This window comes from Miscanthus floridulus, chromosome 1 (assembly GCF_019320115.1).
Source record: "Miscanthus floridulus cultivar M001 chromosome 1, ASM1932011v1, whole genome shotgun sequence".
In the NCBI taxonomy this organism is placed as follows: domain Eukaryota; kingdom Viridiplantae; phylum Streptophyta; class Magnoliopsida; order Poales; family Poaceae; genus Miscanthus; species Miscanthus floridulus.
In genome coordinates this window covers 106,930,396-106,954,140 of record NC_089580.1, presented here as the reverse complement: position 1 = coordinate 106,954,140, position 23,745 = coordinate 106,930,396, and the positions used below count along the sequence as shown (strand labels likewise).

At 45.3% G+C, this 23,745-nt stretch overlaps 1 protein-coding gene and 1 long non-coding RNA gene across 2 annotated transcripts; one reads left to right on the top strand and one right to left on the bottom strand.

Moving 5' to 3' along the window:
• Positions 1 to 17,509: 17,509 nt before the first annotated feature.
• On the bottom strand, positions 17,510 to 21,500 carry LOC136461054 (uncharacterized). Its single transcript, XM_066460522.1, has 3 exons — positions 21,260 to 21,500; positions 18,270 to 18,642; positions 17,510 to 17,894 (listed from the first exon to the last, which is right to left on the bottom strand). Exons 1-3 carry the CDS (start codon positions 21,498 to 21,500, stop codon positions 17,510 to 17,512), a joined length of 999 nt encoding a protein of 332 aa, XP_066316619.1.
• Positions 21,501 to 22,412: 912 nt separating this feature from the next.
• On the top strand, positions 22,413 to 22,888 carry LOC136490686 (uncharacterized). Its single transcript, XR_010767840.1, has 3 exons — positions 22,413 to 22,477; positions 22,557 to 22,730; positions 22,808 to 22,888. It is a non-coding gene; the product is annotated as an uncharacterized lncRNA (long non-coding RNA).
• The last annotated feature ends 857 nt before the right edge of the window (positions 22,889 to 23,745 follow it).

Sequence of the window (23,745 nt, the reverse complement as noted above, 5' to 3'; positions counted from 1 at the left end):
GACGCTTGATCTGTTAAACCGTTGATGATTAGTGAAATCCATCTAAATGAAAGTTGTAGCCCTACATATAGTCTACAATTCATATAAAAAGACCAAGACCAAATTCTCAAGGAATCATGAGTAAAATCATCCCCAATGTTGAGCCAATGAAACTGAAAACTGGTTTTTGACTTAGAAATTTTCAAAGTCTCCAATTGAACCTCAAAACTAACTTGTGGGTCCCTTTAGAGCATGTTCTGCACATTTTCATGACTTGGCTCCTAAATAAAGTTTGTTCCTTATAAAATTTGCTATAACTTTGCTTTAGGTTGCTCAGACATGCAAATACTCTAAGCTATACTTTTTAAACAGTCAAACTCAGGAGCTCTATGGGTCCACAATAGTCAAACCATGACTTGGAAACCTAATTAGGCAAAATGATCAACATGAACATTGTCCCTAATGACATTCTAAGTATAACTAAGTTGCTTAAGAGAATAATTAGTGACACCACACATTGGTCACACCAAAATCAAGCATCACATGTATTGAAACAAGGAAAAACAAGTGACCTTGTTACTTCGGTTTCAAAACCATGTTTCATGTGTTTCATGAGTTTGTGGCATTGTACAAGCTAACCATGTTTCAGACAATTCTAAACTCATGAATGGATGAATGATGCTCATGTTTATGAAATGCAAGTGCAAATGTGGAAGCTAAACACCTGAGGTGTTACATATGATTTCATCTTTCTCCATCTCCTCCCTCGATTCAAGGTACTACCGTAGAGCCCTAACCCTATTGTCAATGTACCTTGCGCTTTGCCTCTATTCTTTCTCCCTATCTACTCCTCTATCTTCCTTGTATGAATGTGTGTCGCGATTTGAAGCCCCGTGAATGGGATGGTCACTGTGTGTGTCGGAGGTCCTAGCGACCGTCGGAGGTTCTACCCAGCGGAACTCTCGACGACAGGCCAAAACTCCCGGCTATCGGAAGTACCAACCCCGTCCGGGACTTCCGACCATAGGGTGACCACTCCATTCATGATTCTTCAATTCTCGATGTTCGTTCATGTCTCCTTATATTGTTTCTTAGTTCCACTTCGTGTTCTTCGCAGTCATGGACGGTGGAAGTCCCTCACGTCATAAGGAGAAGCGATCCAAGAAGAACTAAGATCGTGCCGCTGTTCCCAAGCTGTTTGGCTGCACCAAGGCGGCATGCCAGCATGGTGGTGCTGGTGGTTCCCGTGCTGCCCATCATCGTGTCGATCAAGGGTCATCGGCTGCAGCTCCTCCTGCTTCGGCCTTTGTTGGGGATGTGCCGATTGTTGATGAAGAAGAGGAAGCTCTTGAGCTTGCCGACTGCACCATTGCTGCTCCACCTGTTCGCACCCTGACTACCGGACTAGGCTTTGTCTCTCAGCTTGTTCCCTTCCCAGATGTGTCGTTGATCATGCGGGAGCCCGCCATGGCTCCCAATTCTATTGGTGGTTGGACTCCTCCTTTGCCAGTGGACTATCGTCACTGGGTTAAGGACATCAGGTCCATGAGGGGAAGGAACCTTTATGCTGAGGACGAGAAGGATCTCATGCTTGAGTATCGCTTCTGGCACCTGTTCCATTATGACTTTTATGATTCCATTCTCTATCGGAAGTTTTTGAAGAAGCTGGAGCCATCGGTCCTTTAGATGAAGTGCATTGATGCATACTCTCTTGGTAAGTTCAAGGAGCCTAAGCTAGAGCAGATGGTTCATGATATACACTCCATGGGGTTGTCGTACTTGCTGGACTTTAGGAAGCATCGGAACAATGAGCTCATCTGTCAGTTTTATGCTTTCTATCATCATGAGAGAGATCTTACCGGTGCTGTTGACTTTATTTATTGGACCACTGATGGCAAGCATTATAAGGTGGACTTCATCACTTTCTCTCACCTTCTTGGTTTGAGTCACACCGATCGCACTGCACCGGATTTGACTGAGTATGAGGAGGTAGCTTTGGGGGAGTGCCAGCACATGTATCTTGATGGCCATATAGCTAATGGACAGACAACATATCTGAAGCCCTATTACTATGTCCTTAATAACATTCTAAGACAGATCTTGTATCTGAAGGTAAGTGACTCCACCTTCCTTCGTGATGATTCTTAGAAGGTGCTTCAGTGCTTTGGCGATGAGTTTCAGAAGTTTTTCATCAGCCGCTATATTTGGAACAAGATCCATGATGCTACTAAGGATCCGGTGAAACATCTTCCCTACGCACCATACATTATGCATGTCATTGAGCAAGTGTCTGGCATTCGATTCTCCATAGACACTCAGCACAATCTCCTAAAGATTTCCAACAAGACATCCGTCGCTGCTGCAAGAGAATTGAGGGAGAAAGGTGCTGTAGCCCAAGTAAGAGGGAAAGGTGTCTTGGGCTCTCGCTCTTGCCGTGGTGCTTCACTGCCTGCTACTGCTACTCGCTCTACTAGTGTCGAGCCCCGCTCATCCTCCTCCTTAGGTAAGAAGCCAAGCAAATTCAAGTTCCTCATGACATACATATTTGAATAGTGTTGTGCTAGTGCTCAACGTGAGCATGATATGCAAGAGAGGCTCTATCGGTAGGAACAGCATGCAGGGATTGTGTCTTCTCCGCCGCCACCATTTGTGCCTCCCCATGATCCGTTGGCCTTATATGATGAGGCTTGTGCGGCATACGAAGATGATGCGACTTCTCATCCTCATGGCAAGGGCAAGGCGATGAAAGAAGATGAGGAATACATAGAGGATGATGATGATGAAGATGACGATAGTGGTTAGGACGGTGATCAAGATGAGGATGATGACTACGATGATGAGTAGTTGGTTTTTCACGCAGCCTACCCATTTTGGCACTTGTTGACAAAGGGGAGTGTTAGGCTTTGATTTCTCTTGTAATAAGTTAGTTGGTCTTTTTGTTTCGGAGCTTTAAAACCTTTAGCGTGTATGAACTATGTCGTGTGGTGGCAAGCTTGTGATGGACAACTATCTATATGCGTTTGTGATGAATGATTGTTGGACAAGTTATGGTTATCTATTCATCTTATTAGCTTATACTTGTCTCTACTTATGATGATGAATGTATTTTGGATGGCCATGTGTTGCTTCAAATTCTATTTTGAAATCTTGGCCATCATATTCTCTTTTACCTGTTGTGTGAAATAACATGTCATATTGCATTTCTTTTTACGGATGTATATTTGTTCACACACACTTGTTGCACCCCACGGATTGTAAAATTTAGGAGGAGCTTTTGTCTTGAGGTATGCAAATCATGTATAGATGATTCTAATTGATATTCAATTTCATGCATATATCAAGGGGGAGCTCTTCATAAATTTTAGGGTTCAAAAGCTTTAAATTCTTTTATTCTTATAAAAGCCTAAGTTGGTTGTCATCAATTACCAAAAACGGAGAGATTGAAAGTGCATTTGCCCCCTACGTGGGTTTTGGTGTATTGATGATATTCAAATTAGGGACTAATGTGAACTTAATGAGATATGTCGCAGCTATTAGTCCCATTAAAGATTTAAAGAGTTGATAAAGATGAAATGGTATCCCTCAATTCTTGAAGTTGAAAAGGTGGATGAACTCAAAACACTCTCTAAAAGTTTTAATTTTGTTTCTGAGTTTAGGATCCGCCGTACTATAAAGAGGGATGCAAATTTAGTTGGTCTAAGGAAGATAGAGTGCTCAAGCATTAAAATAAAATCAAAAGAGAGACACTCTAGCACTCCACGAGCACGTAGATTATTTTTCTATGATTGTCGTTGTCGAAAGTCCCGATGTAAGCTGGAACTCCCGACAGTCGGAAGTCACGACTCTTGTCGGAAGTTCTGACTCCTAGTCACTTAGCCTGCGCAGTGACTGTGGACGTCGGAAGTCCTGACGTGAGTCGGAACTTTCGATAGTCGGAAGTCCCGACCCAAGTCAGAGTTCCGGCATCGGTGGTTCTACTGGCTGGCTGTCTGCGCTCGTTGGAACTCCCGATGTACGTCGAAAGTTATGACTGTTGGAAGTCTCGACCCAAGCCAGGAGTCCCGGCATCAGCAGTGTTGGCTAGTTGTTTAACTGCGCACGTCGGAAGTCCTAACGTACGTCGGAAGTTCTGACCATCGGAAGTCCCGACGTTTACCAGGAGTTCCGACATTAACTTGCACACGCGGACTTCTGACCCTTTGTGAATATTGTTTATTGTTAACGTCAAAAGTCTTAAGATCTGCATCGGAACTTCCGACATAGATCTGAATGGTTAGATTTTCACTTGGAGTATAAATACCCCTCTCTTCACTTCTAACTGTTATGGACTCATTCACAGCTGACCCACTTCGTGCTCAACAGCTCCCAAGGAACTAAAGCACCCCTTTCCTTCCCCCTTTTGCTCCAATCTTCGATTCCCTTAGGGTTTTGAGTGAAAGGAGGGTGGATTAAGTGAGAGCATCACTTTAGAAAGCTTGAGCACTTGATTTCTTTGTAAAGCCAGTTAGTTTTGCATCTATTACTCTTGGGGCTTTGCCCCTAGCCGGCTAGGCGTTGCCCAAGAGCTTCCATCTTATGGAAGAGCCTTGGGAAGTTTGTATTACCCTTGATTTCTTAGTGGAAAGCTTAAGTGACCTTAGTGGTCGCTTTGAGAGAGGCAAGGTGGAAGAGACTCCGACCTTGGTGGTCACCTCAATAATGAGGACATAGGAGCTCCTTTGTGGGGTTACCGAACCTTGGGATAAATCCTTGTGTCCCGCGTGCTTGTTGTTGTTGTGGTTGCTAGAGATTACTTGTATTTGCTTGTCTCTTTCTCTCCCAAACTATTATTTTAGGGTTTGGACTCCATCAACGGTTTGGAAGCATTACGGCGTCAAGGGAGTGACCCAACATCTCCACCAAACCACTAGGAAGTGGGGTTGTAAGATTATTTATCCATAAAGTTAAATTTAGCACTGCTTTTGTAGTTCACGTAGGCGTCGGAATTGCTGATGTTTACGCCGGAACTTCTGACGACGTCGGGAGTTCCGACCCAAACGTCGGGACTTCCGACATTGACTGACAAATTTGAACTTAGCATTTGTAGTTAATTTTTAGATACGCCTATTCACCCCCCCCCCTCTATGCATTGTTAGATCCTTTCACCAAGCATGCTAGACCTTTTGCTTTCAATGCTCATTACATGCTTAGAAAGGATTCTAGTGGTAAAATAAAAGTCATGTTCTTAGGACCTCCCAATAAGAATAGGCCTAAGAAAATATGGGCTGCAAAGTCACTAGTAGAGAAAGTGAAGGGCCCTCAACAAGTATGGGTCCCTAAACAAGCTTGATCTCTTGTGTGTAGGTGAACTACAAGACCGGTGGAAGTCATTGGGTAATTGATAGTGGTTGCACACAACATATGACAGGTGATCCTCGTATGTTCACCTCACTAGATGAAGATGTAGATGGCCAAGAAAGAATTACATTTGGAGATAATTCAAAGGGCAAACTCAAAGGATTGGGCAAAGTGGCAATATCAAATGATCACTCTATTTCAAATGTGCTATATGTTGCTTCTTTTAGTTTTAACTTGCTATCCGTTGGATAATTGTGTGATCTTGGCTTCCAATGTTTGTTTACCGAGAAGGAAGTGGTTGTATCTAAAAAAGATGATGATCAAGTTATATTCAAGGGTTTTAGATACAACAAACTATATCTAGTGGATTTCACCTTCGAAGATGCTAACTTGAAGACATGCATATTCACTAAAACGTCACTTGGGTGGCTATGGCATAGAAGACTTGCTCATGTTGGGATGAGTTCACTCAAGAAGCTTATGAAGAATGAATTGGTGAGAGGGTTGAAGGATGTGAAATTTGAGAAGGACAAGCTTTGTAGTGCATGTCAAGCCGGCAAACAAGTTGCAAACACTCATCCTACAAAAGCTTTTATGTCAACAACAAGAGTGATAGAGTTCCTTCACATGGACTTATTTGGACCAATAACTTACAAGAGTTTGGGAGAAAATCTTTATTGTTTTATGATTTTTGATGACTACTCAAGATATACATGAGTGTTCTTCCTTCATGACAAGACCGATGTTGCTTCATGCTTTAAGAAGTTTACCAAGAGAGCACAAAATAAGTTTGAAGCGAAGCTCAAGAAGATTAGAAGTGATAATGGTAAAGAGTTTGACAACACAAACATTGAAGCCTATTGTGATGAAGTTGGGATCAAGCATAAGGTCTCTGCATAATACACGCCTCAACAAAATGGTGTAGTTGATAGAAAGAACCAGACACTTATCACTCTTGCAAGAACAATGCTTGATGAGTACAACACACCCGAAGCTCTATGGGCGGAAGCTATCAACACCACATGTTATGCATCCAACCGCCTATTTCTTCAAAAGTTTTTTGGCAAGACACCTTATGAGTTGCTCAATGGAAAGAAGTCGGGCGTCTCATTCTTTTGGGTGTTTGGTTGCAAATGTTATATATACAAGAAGCGGTAACACCTAGGGAAGTCTCGAAGACATTGTGATATTGGATTTTTTGTTGGTTACTCATCAAAGTCCAAAGATATAGAGTATTTAATCATGTCACCAGCTAGGTTGAAGAAACATATGATGTGGTAATTGATGAATCTAACGGCTCTCAAGGAGCACATGAGAATCTTGATGATATAGGTGATGAACCATTGAGGGAGGCCATAAAGAACATTCCGGTTGGAGGCATCAAGCCTAATGATGATGAAGATGATGTAAAAGTGGTCAATCCTCCTTCATCAAGTGTCCCACAAGATGGTGAAAAAGATGGAAGAGTAAAAAATGAAGACACTCATGTCTCCCATGAGCAAATAGTGGTACAAGCACAAGATGTTGATGCTCCACAACCTCCCCCTCAAGTGGTTGATAAAAGAAATTCACCTCTACTACAAGCTCATCCACAAGATCTCATCATAGGGAGTCCATCAAAGGGAGTAATGACTCGATCATAAAAGCTTGCTTCATTTATTAAACATCACTCTTTTGTCTCTTGCTTTGAGCCTACTAAAGTAGAAGAAGCTCTTCAAGATCTGGATTGGATAAACACCATGCATGAAGAGTTGAACAACTTCACCCGTAATGAAGTTTGGACTCTTGAAGAGCGACCACAAGGTGCAAGAGTCAGCTGAAAAAAGTGGGTGTTCCGCAACAAGCAAGATGATTAAGGCGTTGTTGTGAGGAACAAGGCAAGACTAGAAGCCATTCGTATCCTCCTTGCATATGCATCACATCATGAAATGAAACTATATCAAATGGATGTGAAAAGTGCATTTTTAAATGGATTTATTAATGAACTAGTCTATGTTGATCAACCTCCCGAGTTTGAAGACCCTAGATATCCTAATCATGTTTATAGGTTGTCCAATGTGTTATATGGGCTTAAGCAAGCCCCAAGAGCTTGGTATGAGCGCCTTTGGGACTTCCGCATTGAGAAGGGCTTCACCATTGGGAAGGTCGACACCACACTATTCACTAAGAAGCTTGATGAACATATCTTCATTTGTCAAGTGTATGTTGATGATATCATCTTTGGATCATCAAATGAAGATTCTTGCAAAGAGTTTGGTGAATTGATGTCGAAGGAGTTCAAGATGTCAATGATTGGAGAGCTTACATTCTTTCTTGGTTTTTAAGTCAAACAAATGAGAGAAGAGATTTTTATCTCTCAAGAGAAATATACAAATGATCTTCTTAAGAGATTCAAGATAGATGAATGTAAGCCAATCAAGACACCAATGCCAACAAATGGACATCTCGATCTAGATGAGGGAGGTAACATGGTTGATCAAACTCTCTACCGCTCTATGATTGGTAGCTTGTTATATTTAACCGTATCTAGGCTTGACATCATGTTTAGTGTGTGTATATGTGCTAGATTTCAAGCTAATCCTAAGGAAACTCATTTGATTGCCGTTAAAAGAATCCTTAGGTATCTTAAGCACACACCAAGCATTGGCCTTTGGTATCCTAAAAGAGCTATATTTGAATTAGTTGGCTATTTTGATTCGGATTATGCCGGTTGCAAATTTGATAGAAAAAGCACATCCGGAGGGTGTCATTTGCTTGGTAGATCACTTGTGTCTTGGTCCTCCAAGAAATAAAATAGTGTGGCTTTGTCCACCGCCGAAGCAGAATACATTGCCGTAGGTGCTTGTTGTGCACAAATACTTTATATGAAACAAACTTTGTTAGACTATGGTGTAGTTCTAGAAAAAGTACCTCTTTTGTGCGACAATAAAAGTGCGGTAAAATTTGCAAATAATCCGGTTCAACACTCTCACACCAAGCACTTAGATATCCGCCATCACTTTCTTAGAGATTATGTTGCAAAGAATGATATATCATTAGAAGGTATAAGGACCGAGGATCATTTGGCGGATATCTTTACTAAACCGCTAGATGAGACGACTTTTTGTCGATTGCGGAATGAGCTCAATGTTCTTGATTTTAGCAACTTCACTAAAAAAATGAGCTTGTGTTGTCCTTTGCATTGCATTGTAATATACAACATGTTTACTTTATGGTAATGCACTTAGGGCTTGTCTAACATGGTTAAGATAACCGCCGTAAAGCATGTGAAGAAGCTTAACCTTGGATCAAACTTGACAAGCAACTAGATTTACTTTCAAGTATTGCATTGCATATGCATGAATGTTGCTTTGTCGTTTATCTTCAATTGCCCTCTTATTGCCTATTTTGTTAAAAAGAATTATAGCCTAAGGCAAAATACTTTGAAAATTTTGAGGGTTTGAGAGAGGTCACTCATATCAGTCTCAATTGGTGTTTATTTGGATCTTATTGAAGTTGGGACTTGATTGGGAACAGGCAGCACAAAGGACTTTGAAGATTTGCTGGAAAAGGAGTGACCGAACATCGCACCAGACTCTAAAGTCCAGTGTCTGGCCAATTCACAAGAGGTGAACCTACTGCGATGGAGTGATCGGACTCTACTATTTAGCGTCCGGTCAGATGGTGGTTCAGCGTCCGATCAAGCGAAGGCGATCAAGGTAGTGAGGACCAGACTCTGGCTGCATCCGGTCGGGGTTCACCGGACGCGTCTGGTCGTGGCTCCAGAGGTTTTGGACCTCTCTAGAGTCGATAGGACTCTAGGTGGCTGCGTCTAGTCATTGCCATCAGAGCGTCCGGTCAGTAGATAACATGTGGGATTCGAACTCTTTTCTCCATTTCCTTATCTATCACGGTGGGCCACCTCATATAACCACAGCGCCGCCTTGACCTAGACCCGCATCCATGCCGACATTGCCGAACCCTAGCCGTGTCGTGCTCCACGCCATCACATCCCGCGCTGCTCCCTTGCTCGTGCCTCAGCTGCACACCATCAATGCGCCAGCGTCGCCACACTGCGCCTTCCCGAGCCCGCGCGCCGTCGCACGCCCGGCTCGCCACCAAGTCCGCGCCGCCGCAACTTGCCCGCGCTGTGCCCTAGCATCGCCCGCAGCACATCAACATCGCCGTGCCAACTCCTTGCGCTGTCACCTCACGCCAGCGCCTCTCCTACCACATTGCTCCACATGTCAGTGTCTATATGTTATGCATTCAACCGTCTATTTCTTCAAAAGTTTTTTGGCAAGACACCTTATGAGTTGCTCAATGGGAAGAAGCCGGACGTCGTATTCTTCCGGGTGTTTGGTTGCAAATGCTATATATACAAGAAGCGGCAACACCTAGGGAAGTTTCAAAGATGTGATATTGGATTTTTTGTTGGTTACTCATCAAAGTCCAAAGCATATAGAGTATTTAATTATGTCACCGGCTAGGTTGAAGAAACATATGATGTGGAATTTGATGAATCTAACGGCTCTCAAGGAGCACATGAGAATCTTAATGATGTAGGTGATGAACCAATGAGGGAGGCTATGAAGAACATTCCGGTTGGAGACATCAAGCCTAAAGATGATGAAGATAATGTACAAGTGATTGATCCACCTTCTTCATCAAATATGCCGCAAGATGACGATAAAGATGGGAGAGTAGAAAATGAAGATACTCATGTCTCTCATGATCACATGGTGGCACAAGCACAAGATGTTGATGCTCCACAACCTCCCCCTCAAGTGTTTGATAGAAGAAATTCACCTCTACTACAAGCTCATCCACAAGATCTCATTATAGGGAGTCCATCAAAGGGTATAATGACTCGATCTCAAAAGCTTGCTTCTTTTATTGAACATCACTCTTTTGTCTCTTGTGTTGAACCTAAGAATGTAGAAGAAGCCTTTCAAGATTCTGATGGGATAAATGTCATGCATGAAGAGTTGAATAACTTCGCCCACAATTAAGTTTGGACTCTTGAAGAGCGACCATAAGGTGCAAGAGTCATTAGAACAAAGTGGGTGTTCTACAACCAGCAAGATGATCAAGGCGTAGTTGTTAGGAACAAGGCAAGACTAGTTGCAAAGGGGTTCTCTCAAGTTGAAGGGTTAGATTTTAGAGAGACCTTTGCACCAGTTGCAAGACTTGAAGCCATTCATATCCTCCTTGCATATGCATCGTATCATGAAATGAAACTATATCAAATGGATGTTAATCACACACCAAGCATTGGCCTTTGGTATTCCAAAGGAGCTAGATTTGAATTAGTTGGCTATTCTGATTTGGATTATGTCGGGTGCAAAGTTGACAGGAAAAGCACATCCGGAGGGTGCCATTTGCTTGGTAGATCACTTGTGTCTTGGTCCTCCAAGAAGCAAAATAGTGTGGCTTTGTCCACCACCGAAGCGGAATACATTGCTGCGGGTGCTTGTTGTGCACAAATACTTTACATGAAGCAAACTTTGCTAGACTATGATGTAGTTCTAGAAAAGGTACCACTTTTGTGTGATAATGAGAGTACGGTAAAGCTTGCTAATAATCTGGTTTAACACTCTCGCACCAAACACATAGATATCTGCCATCACTTTCTTAGAGATCATGTTGCTAAGAATGATATATCATTAGAAGGTGTAAGGACCGATGATCAATTGGCGGATATCTTCACTAAACCACTAGATGAGGCTACATTTTGTCGGTTGAGGAATGAACTCAATGTGCTTCATTTTAGTAACTTTACTAGAAAATGAGCTTGTGTTGTCCCTTGCATTGCATTGTAATATACAACATGTTTAATTTTTTGGTAATGATTTTAGGGCTTGTCTAAGATGGTTAAGATAACTGTCAAAAAGCATGTGAAGAAGCTTAACCTTGGATCAAACTTGACAAGCAACTAGAATTACTTTCAAGTATTGCATTGCATATGCATGTATGTTGTTTTGTCGTTTCTCTTCAATTACCCTTTTATTGCCTATTTTCTTAAAAAGAATTATAGCCTAAGGCAAAATACTTTGAAAAATTTGAGGGATTAAGAGAGGTCACTCACATCAGTCCCAATTGGTATTTATTTGGGTCTTATTGAAGTTGGGACTTGATTGGGAACAGGCAGCATGAAGAAAATTTGAAGATCTACTGAAAAAGAGTGACCGGACGCTACACCGGACTCTGGTGTCCAGCGTCCGGTCAATTCATAGGAGGTGAACCATAGCTGCGAAGGAGTGACAGGAAGCTGAAACAGTACCTTTCCTACGTCCGGTTAGATGGTGTTCCTGCATCCGGTCAAGCGAAGAAGAAGATCTAAGGATTGACTGGACTCTGGCTGCTTCTGGTCAGTGGTGATCGGACGCGTCCAGTCATGACTTGAGCGGTTTTGGACCTCTCTGTTGTCGATCGGACTCCGGGTGGCAGCGTCCGGTCGTTGCCACCGGAGCGTCCGGTCAGTAGAAAACGTTTGGATCATAGACTCTTTTTTCCTTTCATTATCCAACACGTGGGAGGGCCACCATATAACGTCATTGTGGTTTTACCTAATCCGCACCTGTAACCACCCGTGCTGACATCACCGCCGCGTTCCCATGCCCGCAGCCATGCCTCCACACATTAAAGCACCGTGTCTTCCTCGCCGCATTCATGCCGCGCCGCCTGCTGCGCCGCCACGCCCGCGCTGCTCCTGTGCTGCCCCCATGCCACCGCACGCTCCCACACCCACATCGCCTGCCCACGCCACCAGCCAGCGCCACTAGTGCCACCGCCTGAGGCACCATTGTCGCGCCAGCATCTCCACGACCGGAGCCCCAGTTGCCATCCATCGAGCCCACAACTTTTGCTCGCCCACCGCATTGCATTGCTGGAACCCTAACCCTAGGCGATTCCCGGTGGTTCCCCACGTTTCGTTCCTCTGCTCTTCGGTTCGCCGGTTCGTCAAGTAGCAAGCCCTTGATTCTAATTTCGTATCTAATGCTTGCTTCTTAGGGTTTTGTATCTCTAGATGTATATTAAAATTATTCATATATCTGATCTATTCTATCGTGCAACAAGTCAGTGTGTTTGAGGTCACTTTAGCAGTTGTCAGTCATCTTAGGGCTAAGCTCGCGAGTATGGATCGAGGCCAAGCCTCAAAAGTGACAATTGGTAGTTGTTTCTTGTCAGTGACAGTTGCTCATTTCAGGTCCAACAATGGCACGTGTCAAGAATGCCGGAGGTGGTTTAGGTGATGAGAATCCGAGGCCTCTACCTCGCTTGCCTGCTGAGGTGAAAGGCAAGGGAACAAAGAAGACTACATCAAAGAAGTGGAAGTTTGTAGATGCTGATACAGCGAGAGCAGTAGTAGTAGCGGCCGTCGTAGAGCGTGTAGAGAGAGGAGGTGCTTGGAGTGGTGTTGTCATTGTAGATTAGCTTTCACCAGCACAGAGGTTAGCCATTGAGCAGGTTGAGCGTCGTCATGGTAGTCCAGCTAGGACTCTCATGCTTGAGGGACGACATGTTGTTTTGGAGGAGACTTAGCCTCAGGGGAAGCAGCAGCAGACACAGCCACCAGTGTAGTCAGAGGGTGCTGAGCAGACTTAGGCGACAGAGCAGACCGAGGAGACAAAGCAGACAACTCAGCCACAGTTACGTCGCTCTAGTCGTACTCCTACTCAGGTGACATCAAGGCCAGAGACATAGAGGAGGGGTTCTCGTCTGCCTCCTAGACCATAGGGTCTGCCTCCAGTGACTCACCTGGACTTGAGGGCCACCACGGTCAAGCAGGTACAGCAACTCAAGTGTGTTTAGTTCAAGGATTGGTTCCCGCTAAGGAGGGATGAGCGTGCTTTAGAGGGTTTCTATACACCACTATAGGAGGATTTCTATAATGCTTATTTGAATAGTGGTGTGGCTTTCAGATCTCAGAGAGTATGCTCTATTGAGGCCATTGTAGCAGCAGCTGGAGAGCAGATCTACCATAACCTCTCTTACTTGCCAGGGTTGACAGACTTACTTGGACGGACAGGCAAATATGTTCCATCTTGGGTCCATGAGTTCTAAGCTACACTTTGGATTGACCCAGCTCATAGGTTCATACACTTTGCATTCAGAGGCCGTGACTACAGGCTAATGAGCTTCAAGGTTAGAGAGATCCTCAGGTTACAGGAGTCACCCATCCGCCTTCACAAGGTTTGCTATGGTCATACAGAGCCTCCTAGATGCCCTCACGGCGGTCTCATGTCTCCCACAGATCTCATCCAACCTTGCTTCACAGAGTCATTCGGCGAGGGGTCGAGCAGGATACCTAGAGATCTTACTCTCACAGCTAGACTGCTTGATGCTATCATGAGGAGGACCCTGCTACCGAGGATGGGATATCATGAGGGATTGACTCGCATTCAGTTGTGGCTACTGAACTCCCTGATCCAGCAGACAATATTTGATATATGAGATCTCATTCTTTCTGAGATGGAGGATACACTTGCAGAGAGATTCTAAGGTCATAGGCAGCTATCGTATGCTCACTGGATCACATTTTTGATTCATAGGGCAGTCACAGTGAGGCCTCCTGAGATGTTGGCAGAGTATTCTGGTGCTACTATAGAGTTTCTAGCATATAATATGACTTAGATGCTCCGCCATAGTGCCGTGAGGACACCTAGCCAGCCATGTCGTTGCCTAGAGGTGCTAGAGACTGTCGCCCAGTAGGATGAGATTATCAGGGCATAGCACCATCAAAGGAGGAGCAGCTATATGCTTAGCAAGAGGGTATGGTCGAGAGCGACCCTAGTGATAGTTCAAATGATGACTACCAGGATATCCCTCGAATGCCTCCTCGATGACATGATAGTGAGGCTGGTGGCTCCAGCTCAGCTCCACAGCCACCACAGACAGATCCTACTCTACTTGCTATTCTTGAGCGGATGAGGCAGGATCAGGCTCGCTAGACCTAGGAGATCGCAACTGCTCTAGCACAAGTTCAAGTATCCAGCAGCAGTAGCAGGCCATGCAGCAGCAGCTCCTCATGCAGCAGCAGTTACTTGGATTCATGCAGCATGTCGTCTCTGCTATTGGGGCTCCACCGCCACACTTACACCTCAGCTTGACCAGTTTGCCACCACTATAGTGACTCCAGGTTTTTAGCCTAGTGGGCTTCAGAGTTAGGGACAACCAGCTACCTTGTTCGCCTCACCTATAGAGCAGGTGTCCCAGTGGTTTGCTTTGCCAGTGCTAGCCTAGGGTCTTTTCTTCACACCTCTACATACGGGCTTCACACTGGCTCAGACTTCCTCGATGCTTGTGACTGACACCCTAGTCTCTAGGAGCCTCGGTGCTACTTTTAGCGAGTTGGCAGGGCAGCCTACACCGCAAGAGCTATGTGTCTCTAGACCTTCCACTGTTGCTCCAGTCACTGGGACTACAGTGATGCTCCAGTTCCAGATCCAACCCAGACCGCTTCAGTGTCACTTCCAGCGATAGAGGGTTAGACTGCTCAGAGCTTAGGATCAGATGATGATGCTACCCAGTTTCAGATCGCTCACCGCGACTCAACGCTCGACTCGTCTGCTCCGGTCCCACCGACCGACCCTTAGGCTTTGGTGTTTGACACCAAAGGGGAGAGGGATCAAGTATGATAAACTTAGGGGGAGTGATATATCTAGGGAGAGCTTATCTATTATATTTGTCTTTTTATGTGTGATATATTATTATGCATTCATATTACTTTCATGCATTGAACTACATACGTGTGATCGTGATATTTATGTGATCGTGATATTAATGTGATATTTATTTGATAAGTGACATGTGTGCTCTCTACTTTGATCTTTATATATGTCATGTCACTTGGTTATGCTCATTTGCTTCACTTCTGCGATTTACTTCGATGCAAATGAGCTTTATTTCTTGTACTCATGTTTATTTCATATCTATTGAGTACATCATATTGGCTTGGGTCATATAAGCTTGCCTAACTCTTTTGTTCTTATTATCAAAAGCTTATATGAACCAAGCATGTTGAAAACCTCATCTCTTTTACATACTTGAGGTTGTATTGTTATCAATCACCAAAAAGGGGGAGATTAAAAGCATCTAGGCCCCTAGTTGGGTTTCGGTGATTAATGACAATATGAGATTACTATGACTAATGTATGTTTTACAGATGCAATTAAGTTAGGTCATGGTAATGACAATTGATTGGGCAATCATGGTTGTCATGCCCCTACGATGAAAATTGTTTCGGTTTTTAAAGGATGGACGACAAGGTTAAGGATGGACTAGTTCTAAATATCGTTTGGTGTTGAAGAGACACTTAGAGTAGTTTATGACTTTGTTTTTCCTTTGGTCATACTATTAAGGGGGTATGGACTAGTAGCTTGACCTAGGTGAGTCTAGTGGGTTAGGTGTGGTATACACTTGTCAAATCTAGCACTAGGTAGCTCTTAGTAGCCCTAAGATCAATTGGAGCAAACTTCATTCACATATAATTTCAAGTTAGAAGTGAATGGAGGGTCAAATGTTGACCGGACGCTGGTCCTGGTGTGACCGGATGCTGGCAGTAGAGTCCGATCAGTTCATTTGATCAAGTGAAGTCGTCTAGATGCGACCGGACACTAAGTGAAATGTGATCAGACGCTAGGTGCCAGAGTCCGGTCAACTCTAGTAAGGTTCCAGAGAGCGAGAATTCTGATCAGACGCGTCCGGTCAGTGCTAACCGGACGCTGGTCAGGTTCCGGTTACTGATCGGACGCTGAACAGCAATGTGACCGGACGCTGGGTGCCAGAGTCCAGTCAACATCAGTAAGGTTCTAAAGAGTAGTTTTCGTGTCCGGACACGTCCGGTCAGTGCTGACCGGACGCAGGTCAGAGTCCGATCACAACTTAATGGCTCAATGGTGGGGAGAACTGACCGAAGCGTCCGGCCATCCCGCAGAGTGCTGACTCAGACACATAACGATTCATTTTGAATGAGAGGGTATAAATACTTCCTCTATTCATTCAAGGGAGTACTCTTGCCTATTTCAACAGTTGAGAAACACCCTTGAGAGTGCCAAAGAGAGCAAGAGCCTAGTGAGGTGATTGAGATTTGAGAATCCAAGATTAAGGCCTCATTAGTGAAAAGAGAGTAGTAAGTGTGTATCCACCCTTCTCATTAGGTTTGTTGTGGTCAAGTGAGAGTTCTTGCTTGTTACTCTTGGTGATCGCCATCACCTAAACGGTTTGGTGGTGATTGAAAGTTTGGTGATCATCCGAAGGAGCTTGTGGATGACCCAAGTTGTGAGCAGTTGTGGGTGATTCACCGCGATGGAGTATCGAAGAATCAACCCGTAGAGAGCACTTGATCCTTGCATGGATCAAGGGGGAGCTACACCCTTGTGCGGGTGCTGCAATGAGGACTAGTGGGGAGTGGCGACTCTCCGATACCTCGACAAAACATCGTCGCATTCCTTCTTCTCTCTTTACTTTGAGCATTTACTTTTGAGCAATTCAATTCTTGTCGTTACATTCTTAGAATTGCCATGCTAGAGTAGGATTGGAATCTAGGGTGCTAAACTTTTGTGCGATAGATAATTAGAATCACATTCTAGGCATAAATGACTGAAGTGGGCTAGGTGTAGGGTTTAATTGTTGCAAAGAATTTTAGAATTAGCTCAATTCAGTCCTCTCTTGGGCATCTTGATCCTTTCAGTTGTCTCGAAATTTTGAGAAAAAATAGGTGATATGGCTAGGTGCCCAATCAGTCCCAACTTGGAGGAACCTGGTCAGGCTTAAACGACCTAATCAATTCCTATAAAAAATGATGAACGACAACAAATAGAATGACAAGAAGATTATTACATTCAAGCACATCAATTTCATGGCAACAAATAGAATGACGTGAAGATTATTACACTCAAACACATCAATTTTAGTTAATTATGACACTTGTAAACTTAAATCATTATGGTTTAATTTTTTTCGTTGCAACGCACGGGCACAGTCCTAGTGTTTTAAAAAGAGTGCTTTTTGCCCACGTATGTTTTTTATCATCCTATATCGAACAACACCATACAAAAATCCTGACTGATTCTGAACAAACAAACCATGCATATATCGCACATATATAGAAGCTGGCAACACGATAACATACATAGAAGTTGGCATCGTGTTTTTTTATTATGAATGAACATCTGAAGCAAATTAAACGTCCTTCCATAGGTTCCAAACTTCAAACTTGGGATGCAGGTTCTGTGGCTTGAGACGGTACAGGAGCCGAAGGCGGCGACGACTTCTGGCCACTGACTGTGACCGCAGCCACCTCCTCTGTAGTTTGCTGCGGTTCAGGCTCCACCACCGGCTGCCCCATGGCCAACTCCGGCTGCTGCGTTGCCATCGGGGGCTTGGTGGAGCTTGTGGGCGTCGTCGTCACTTGGAGCAGGACGTAGGACGCGATCTGCATGCCTGTGGCGGCGACAGTCAGGACTGTCGCTGCCGCGAACAGTGAGCTACCTGGGGCGCGGTAGCAATGGCCGTCGGCGTCGGGTTGTCTCTCTTGGTCCACATTAAGCGCAGCGCCCGTGATAAACAGTGCCACCACTAGAAGCACAGTTATCCTGCAATATAGAGTATGGATGTGCATAACTCTGTATCAGTTTTAACTGGAATGGAAAATATAAATGCGGAAAACACACCGTTTTATTTATGGCTTGATATATAAACACGTGATAGAACAAAAAAAATCGGTGTGGACAAAAACATGCTTTAGTTTAATTTACTAATAGAGGATGGAAAGTTAACTGATTTGCATATAAATATATAGCTTCCCAAAACATCGTCCGTTCCAAATTACAAGACGTCTTAGCTTTTCTAGATTTATAACTTTTTCTATGCATCTAGATATATATTATGTCTCTGTATATAATAAAAGATATGAACCTTAAAATACCAAAGCGTGGACGGAGGTAACTAATACACGTGCGTATACGTACCATGAGACGGCGGAGAGGACGATGCCAACGATGCGCCTTGTCTCCGTTGGTACCTCCCATGTCCGGCAGCACCCGCAGCAGAGGCTGGTGGCGGTGACCACGACCTGAGCCGTGATCGCCAGCAGCGCCGCGACGATGCCACAGGCCAGCGCCGGCGTGCTGCGGTACTGACACTTTCCGTCGCTGCCATCGTCATAAGGCCCCCAGACGTAGGCCTGCGCCGTGGCGGCCTCCCCGGCGACTCCGAGGATGAGGATGATGAAGCCGAGGAAGCCCACTGCAGAGCACACCACCGCGACGTGCACCCGCATGATGACGCCGCCTTTCTTCTCCGTCGTCGTCGTCGTCGACTCAGCTGCTACTACGTGCCCACCTTAACTCCTCGACGCTTCGTCTGCTTAGAAGATTCTCGCTGTACTACTGCGCGCTCTCTGATATACATATCATTCCACACGCAGGCTTACTACATCCATGCATCATACGGATAGTATAGTATTAGTGAGCTAGCTCGACCATGGTTGTTGCATTGATTATTACATTGTTGTATGCACTTTGTACTTTTGTGTATACCTGGGTGCAGCTTGCATTGTCTGCCTCCAATCACTACCGGAGACTGTGTAGTTACCGAGTGCCTCGACAATTACCGAGTGTCAAAAGTCGGGGCACTCGGAAAACAGTACTTACCGAGTGCCAACACTCGAAAAACATAAACACCCGGTAGTAGACCGCTTTACCGAGTCAGCACACTCGGTAAATTCAGACACTCGTTAAAACTACAAGTTTACCGAAGGGGCACACTCGGTAAAAACAGCCACTCGGTATTGAGGTGCCACGTCACCTAGGATACCACCCGTGCGCCAAACGGCGTCACGGCATGACATGTTTACCGAGTGTTATGAGCATACACTCGGCAAACATCACGGTAACAACAGCTCCGCCCATCAAGCGCTCATAGCAAATAAAAAAGACCGAAAATGTTTACCGAGTGTCACACTCGGTAATAATAAAGTTTTACCGAGTGTAAGTGCACAACACTCGGTAAATACTATCTTTTACCGAGTGTATTGGCGCAACACTCGGTAAAATTCAACCAAATTTCTTGTTTTTTCCCTTCATTCTTTTTTCTCTATCCACATATGATATTTAGTACTCCATTCCAAAATATGGTGTTTATTTCGATTTATTTACTATATTTCACAAAATTTTCGTTCTTTATGAAAATTAGGTACATATCGTGTAAATTTAATTGTAATAATTAAAATCGAACTCGATAAATCATGAGATTGGAAGAATTAACATTGAAGCATACATCTATGTTATAGAAAATTTTTCATAACATTTCGGAAGTATTTTTACATTCGTCGCTGCCGAACCGGTACATCTTCCAAAGAGACGCTAAACATTCACAATGACGAGTAGGATTTCTATTAAGAGTGAAATTCAACATTATGATTTGAACTTGGAATTTTTTAGATAGTAAATAGATGACATGAAATAGTTCATGTGAAAGTTTGGTGCATTTTAGGATTAAATTGGCATTTTTCATTTTTGTTTTGCATGAAATAATGGATACTTTTACCGAGTGTGACCTCAAACACTCGGTAAAGGTTAGCCACGGCCCACCTGTCTGCCACAGTGGGCTGCCATGCTTCTGTTTACCGAGTGCCGTAGATCTAGGCACTCGGTAAACATGTACCAGGCCCACATGTCATTGGGTGCGGTGCTTCTGTTTACCGAGTGCCGTAGATCTGGGCACTCGGTAAACAGAAGCATTCAACACTTAGTCGTTTCTCCCTCAAATCATGCACAGACACACACACACACCGCACACACCCGCGCATCCCCGCCGCACCGCCGCCGTCCCCCGCGTCGGCGCCTCCCCGCCGTCCCCCGCACTTGCGCCCGCGCCTCCCCGCGCCCGCGCACTCCATGCCGTTGCCGGCGCCTCCCCGCCGTCACTGGCGCCTCCCCACCGCCGCGGCCGCCTCCTCCCCTCCACGCCGTCGCCAGCGCCTCCCCACCGCCGCGGCCGCCTCCTCCCCTCCACCACCGCCGCCTGTCGTTCCCGTTCCTCTCTCGCTCGCTCCCGTGCCGAACTGCCCATTCACACTCACCGTCCGGAAGATTGCATCTCGCCGGCCGGCGACGACCGTGCCACCTGCTCCCATCCTTGCGGCTTCCCTGGCCTCGATCTGGCGCCTGAGACGAAGACCACGGAAGGGAGCGCGACGACGAGCTCGACTGATTCCGCGACTTGTCCGCTATACCTGTACGGCCAGGGCCGCCGCCTTCTCCAGGTGCGCGAAAGAAATTGAATTTTCTGCCCCTTCGATTGCTCGATGTCAGCTAGGCTTGTTTCCCTGGTTCAAAGAACGTTAGTTTGCTTCTTTGTCCTTTCCTATCCACCAGTAAGCTGGTTCGAATCAAAGTAGTGCCTTAATAAGTTCAGTCGATTGCAACACTATGAATGAAACGAGGAGTGCTCGTGCAGATCTTGTAGTCGCCAGAGAATGAATGAAGCTCCCTTTTTTAGTTTCCAAATGTGAAGATTTTGCTAGGGATAAAGATGCTGATTCTTATGGTGTGGCCCTTTATTCCTCCCCTGGTTCATTAGTCCAAATATATACTGTTCTTGGTTTTTGGGCACGGCCAGCTTTGCAAGAATAGCACAGCGGGATGATGTGGTTGTGCACTGGGTTAGCTAGGCTTCCATAAACAATGACTAACGTAGTACAAGATGATGTGTGCTAGCTCTATAATGCAAACGGGATCGGACATGAGAACCACTCAAATTAACCTACAATCATGCATGATCTATTTATATTATTCTGGGCATCCTCATTTCCAGGCACCAACTAGATAACGAGTGCATTAATCAACTATATATCTGATTGTTAGAATTTCTACACCATGCATAGTAAATAATTAATAATAGTATACTACCTTTATAACCTCCGAGGGGCGAAAGCCTCCCAACCAAAGGAAGCAACGCTCAGCAGGGGATACCCACACCCCAGATAAGAGGTGGAAGACATCGGCCCTGGCCATGGTGCCTTTTAGGTGCAGCAGCTCCTCGTGCTGCGCCATGCCACCATTCACGAAGCTCTGCAGCTGCTCATCCGCCAGGTGCTCGCTCAGCGCCGCCCTCAGCTGGAACATCAGATTGCTGTGCTCTTCAACCCACCTTCCATACTCCACGTCAAATACTGCAGCTGTACATTCATCATGCATGCATGTTACATACACAGAATTAAGTAACTTATGGAATTAACAGTATGTAGAGATGAAATGGAGCGTGCCCAGGGAGGTGGAGCCCAGGATGAAGGAGGAGCCCAGGGTGGAGGAGGAGGACGGCGATGATGAGGGCGTCGAGAGCCGACACCTCCTCCACAGGACGACGACCACGAGTTCGTAGCGGCCACGGAGGAGGATGAGGAGGAGGAGGAGACCAGGGAGGAGATAGCGGAGGCGGTGGAGGAGGCACGGAGGGAGGATGCTTCCGAGCGGGTTGAGCGCGAGGAGGATGCCGACTTGGTGGCAGAGGAAAATGGGGTGCCTACGGTTTGGCTGCGAGGGTCGTCGCGCCTCCCAGACTTACCCATACAGAGACGGCCAGTGATTCGACCATCCGGAACTAAGTAAGTAATTTTTGCATGTTAACACTAATTCACAGGTTTTTAAGTTATAACAGAAACTAATATTCAATCTCAATAACTTTGTGCAGGGATTGGGAAATGGTGATCCCAGGGAGTCACTCTCGCCGAGTAAATGGGATCCTGGGTCTTCTGTGCAGGGCAAACTACCCCGGGATGGTGAGGATCGATGGTGTTGTGCAGCCCGCCATGAAGTGGTCCCACTGGCACGCCGCCAGCGATCAGACTGATCGAGCTGGCAGGTGTTATAATAGTAAGGCCGACCGGGTGATGAAAGAGCTGTGGGTACGTGTTCATCGCACTATGCTGATAATAACATCACATTAATTGTATATTACTGACTGTATTTGCTTGTAGGATTACTACACCTTGGCGGAGGGAGTACGTAGGGAGGACGCGGATGACGTGGTGAACAGAGTCTGTGTTCACCGAGTGCAGGACCTCTTCTACGAGACAAAGCTCTTGTGCAGAAGAATTTACCATGCCCACAGAGGAAACAGAGTCACCAGAGCGCAGGCAGTGCACCTGCCCCTAACTAAGGAGCAATACTTGACGGTAAACATGAGATTACATCGTCTGTGATTAATTGCACTGAAATTGATTTATGATTTGTCATGTGCTCGTGTACGTGCAGGTGCCTCCTGCTTGGTGTGCGGGGATGGACAACTGCTGGGAGGCCATTGTGGACACGTGGTTGAGTGAGGAGTACGAGCAATATCACGCCGTACGCTCACGTTGCCGTGCGATGATGCAGGGTTCCTCGCACAAACAAGGGCCCACTACCCTCAAGGAATATGCAGCCAGATATGTACGCGGATTTCATTTCGTTGTTGCTACGCTAACTTCTGAATGCATAATATCTTATTGTTGTGCTTCTTCCTGCAGACGCGGTTCCACCCCGGCCAGGAGTGCGCCTCGTTCAAGGCATATGCCTTGGCACACAAGGGCAAGGCAAAGGACCCCGACCTTGTCTACAACCCGGAGGACCCGCCCGAGGCATACAGTAACCTAAGCGTGCACAGTCGCCTCAGCGAGTACACGACGATGGCGAGAGAGATCCATGGGCCAGAATTTGATCCGAGCACCGCTGACCTCGAGGGTGACATCGTCATGAGGTTGGGACCAGGTAAGCCACACGGGAGGTACTGTGGCAGAACCTCCTAAGGAATTGGGCCCACATGCACCTATCGTTGTCTTAACAGACCTCGGATAGCGTACACGAGTTCCCAACAACTCAATAGGTCTGTCGGGTGTCCTCGGGAAACCCGAATCATCCACGATTCTCTTTTCAAACAGGATCCCAATCACAGTCATTGGAGATTACAACAGTTTATTCAAATATATACCAGAGTAAAAGATAGCGGAAGTCTTAAGATAACATAATTACAAACCAGTTGTTTTCAAACTTACAATACCATAAGTGTTATACAACCATAGTAGCGGGATAATATTACATTAACTTTATTTATCATACAAACTAGTGCCTTGTCCAAAGGCCATTCATTACTCCTCATCATCATCGTTGACTTCAAACACTGACATGCAGCAGGGACCAAAACAAGCCTGCGCATGCGACTCACCTGCAACAAGGGTTAACAAACCCTGAGTACAAAGGTACTCAACAAGACTAACCCGACGGAACGGGGTGTAAGACTTTAGAGATGCAGGGATTTGGGACAAGGTAAAGATGTAGCAAAATTCAAGTCCTTTGCTAAAAGCTTACTATATTTATCCTATTCTCAAATTTTACCCCTAAGTCCTTTTAGTTCTTTATCTCAAACTAAATGTAAATTTCCCATATTTCATTCCTTCTCATTCCATTC